Below are 1,232 nucleotides of genomic sequence, written 5' to 3'. Positions count from 1 at the left end.
TATTAATATACTCAACCATGTGGATGAACTTTGAAAACATCATGGTAGCTGGGAGAAGAAGCCAGTTACAAAAGACAGCATAATGTATGATTCTATTTCTAAGAACTATACAGAGCAGGCAAATCCACAGACAGAAAGCAGATTAATGGCTGTCCACAGCTGGCGGAGGGTGGGAGGAAATGGAGAGTGACTGGTAATGGGCAGGAGGCTTTTTTACTGAGTGATAAAAATTTTCTACAATTGGTTGTGATGATGGCTGAACAATTCTGTGCATATATTAAAAGCCACTAAATTGTACACATCAAAGAACTGTGAAATCCTGCATATGACAGGGAATCCACCAGGAATGTAAGTCCTACCTCAAATTCCCCACCTCTCACCTTCACTTTATCACCTTCATTCCTGCACGTCTGATCTCTCATAACATAATCCCCATCCTTCATCCCTCCACAGCTAACCACAAATGGAAGGCTGTGATTTTTACCTGGGTTTGCTTGATCAACTGATGGAGCTCTGTGAGAAGTTCTGCAATACGGGAATCAGCAGACACAAGGGCCATGGTATGGAAAGGATGCCTAGGGGTGGGGGAATAGGAAAGAGCATCATTAGTGGCCTTGACAACAAGTTGCTCTGGAATTATATCCCAACCTGATGTGTTCAACCAAGTCAAGGAAGATTTATTCCAAAAGTAGCACCCCCCAGCCCCACTTCTGCTGTTAATATTCTTACACATGACTCAAGCTTTCTCATCTCCATTTTTAATCTGTGAAATAGGGATCACCCCTATTACACTTTTGGGGATTCGAAGATTTCAATATCCCTACCTCATACCTATGAGTTGGGTCCAACTCAACGACACATAACAACAACAACAATCTCATACCATATACAAAAATTAACTCAAAAGGGATCAATGACCTAAATTTAAGAGCTAAAATAATAAAACTCTTAGAAGAAAACACAGGGATAGATTTTCAGGATCTTGTATTTTTCTTGGGTGAGCAAGAATAGAAAAATTAGACTTCATCAAAATAAAACATTTTTCACATCAAAGGATTTTATCAAGAAAATGAAAAGAACCTACAGAATGAAAGAAAATATTTGGAAATCATTTATCTGATAAAAGTTTAATATTCTGAATATATAAAAGAATTATTATTCAGGAAATGCAAATCAAATTACAAGGAGATATCACTTCACTCCCACTAGGACGGCTACTATTAAAATAAATG

At 37.8% G+C, this 1,232-nt stretch overlaps 1 protein-coding gene across 1 annotated transcript in view; it reads right to left on the bottom strand.

Moving 5' to 3' along the window:
* The window catches only part of SGF29 (SAGA complex associated factor 29), a 12,079-nt gene extending 11,520 nt beyond the window's left edge, over positions 1-559 (bottom strand). The window contains exon 1 of the mRNA XM_007950193.2: positions 485-559. Coding sequence (XP_007948384.1) covers positions 485-559 — 75 coding nt within the window. The remainder of the gene's footprint in view (positions 1-484) is intronic.
* Between the last annotated feature and the right edge of the window lie 673 nt (positions 560-1,232).

The sequence above is a fragment of the Orycteropus afer genome, unplaced genomic scaffold (assembly GCF_000298275.1).
Source record: "Orycteropus afer afer isolate SDZICR_OR568_19922 unplaced genomic scaffold, OryAfe1.0 scaffold00266, whole genome shotgun sequence".
Taxonomy (NCBI): domain Eukaryota; kingdom Metazoa; phylum Chordata; class Mammalia; order Tubulidentata; family Orycteropodidae; genus Orycteropus; species Orycteropus afer.
Note: the sequence above shows the minus strand (reverse complement) of the source record. Positions and strands in the feature narration are given on the sequence as shown.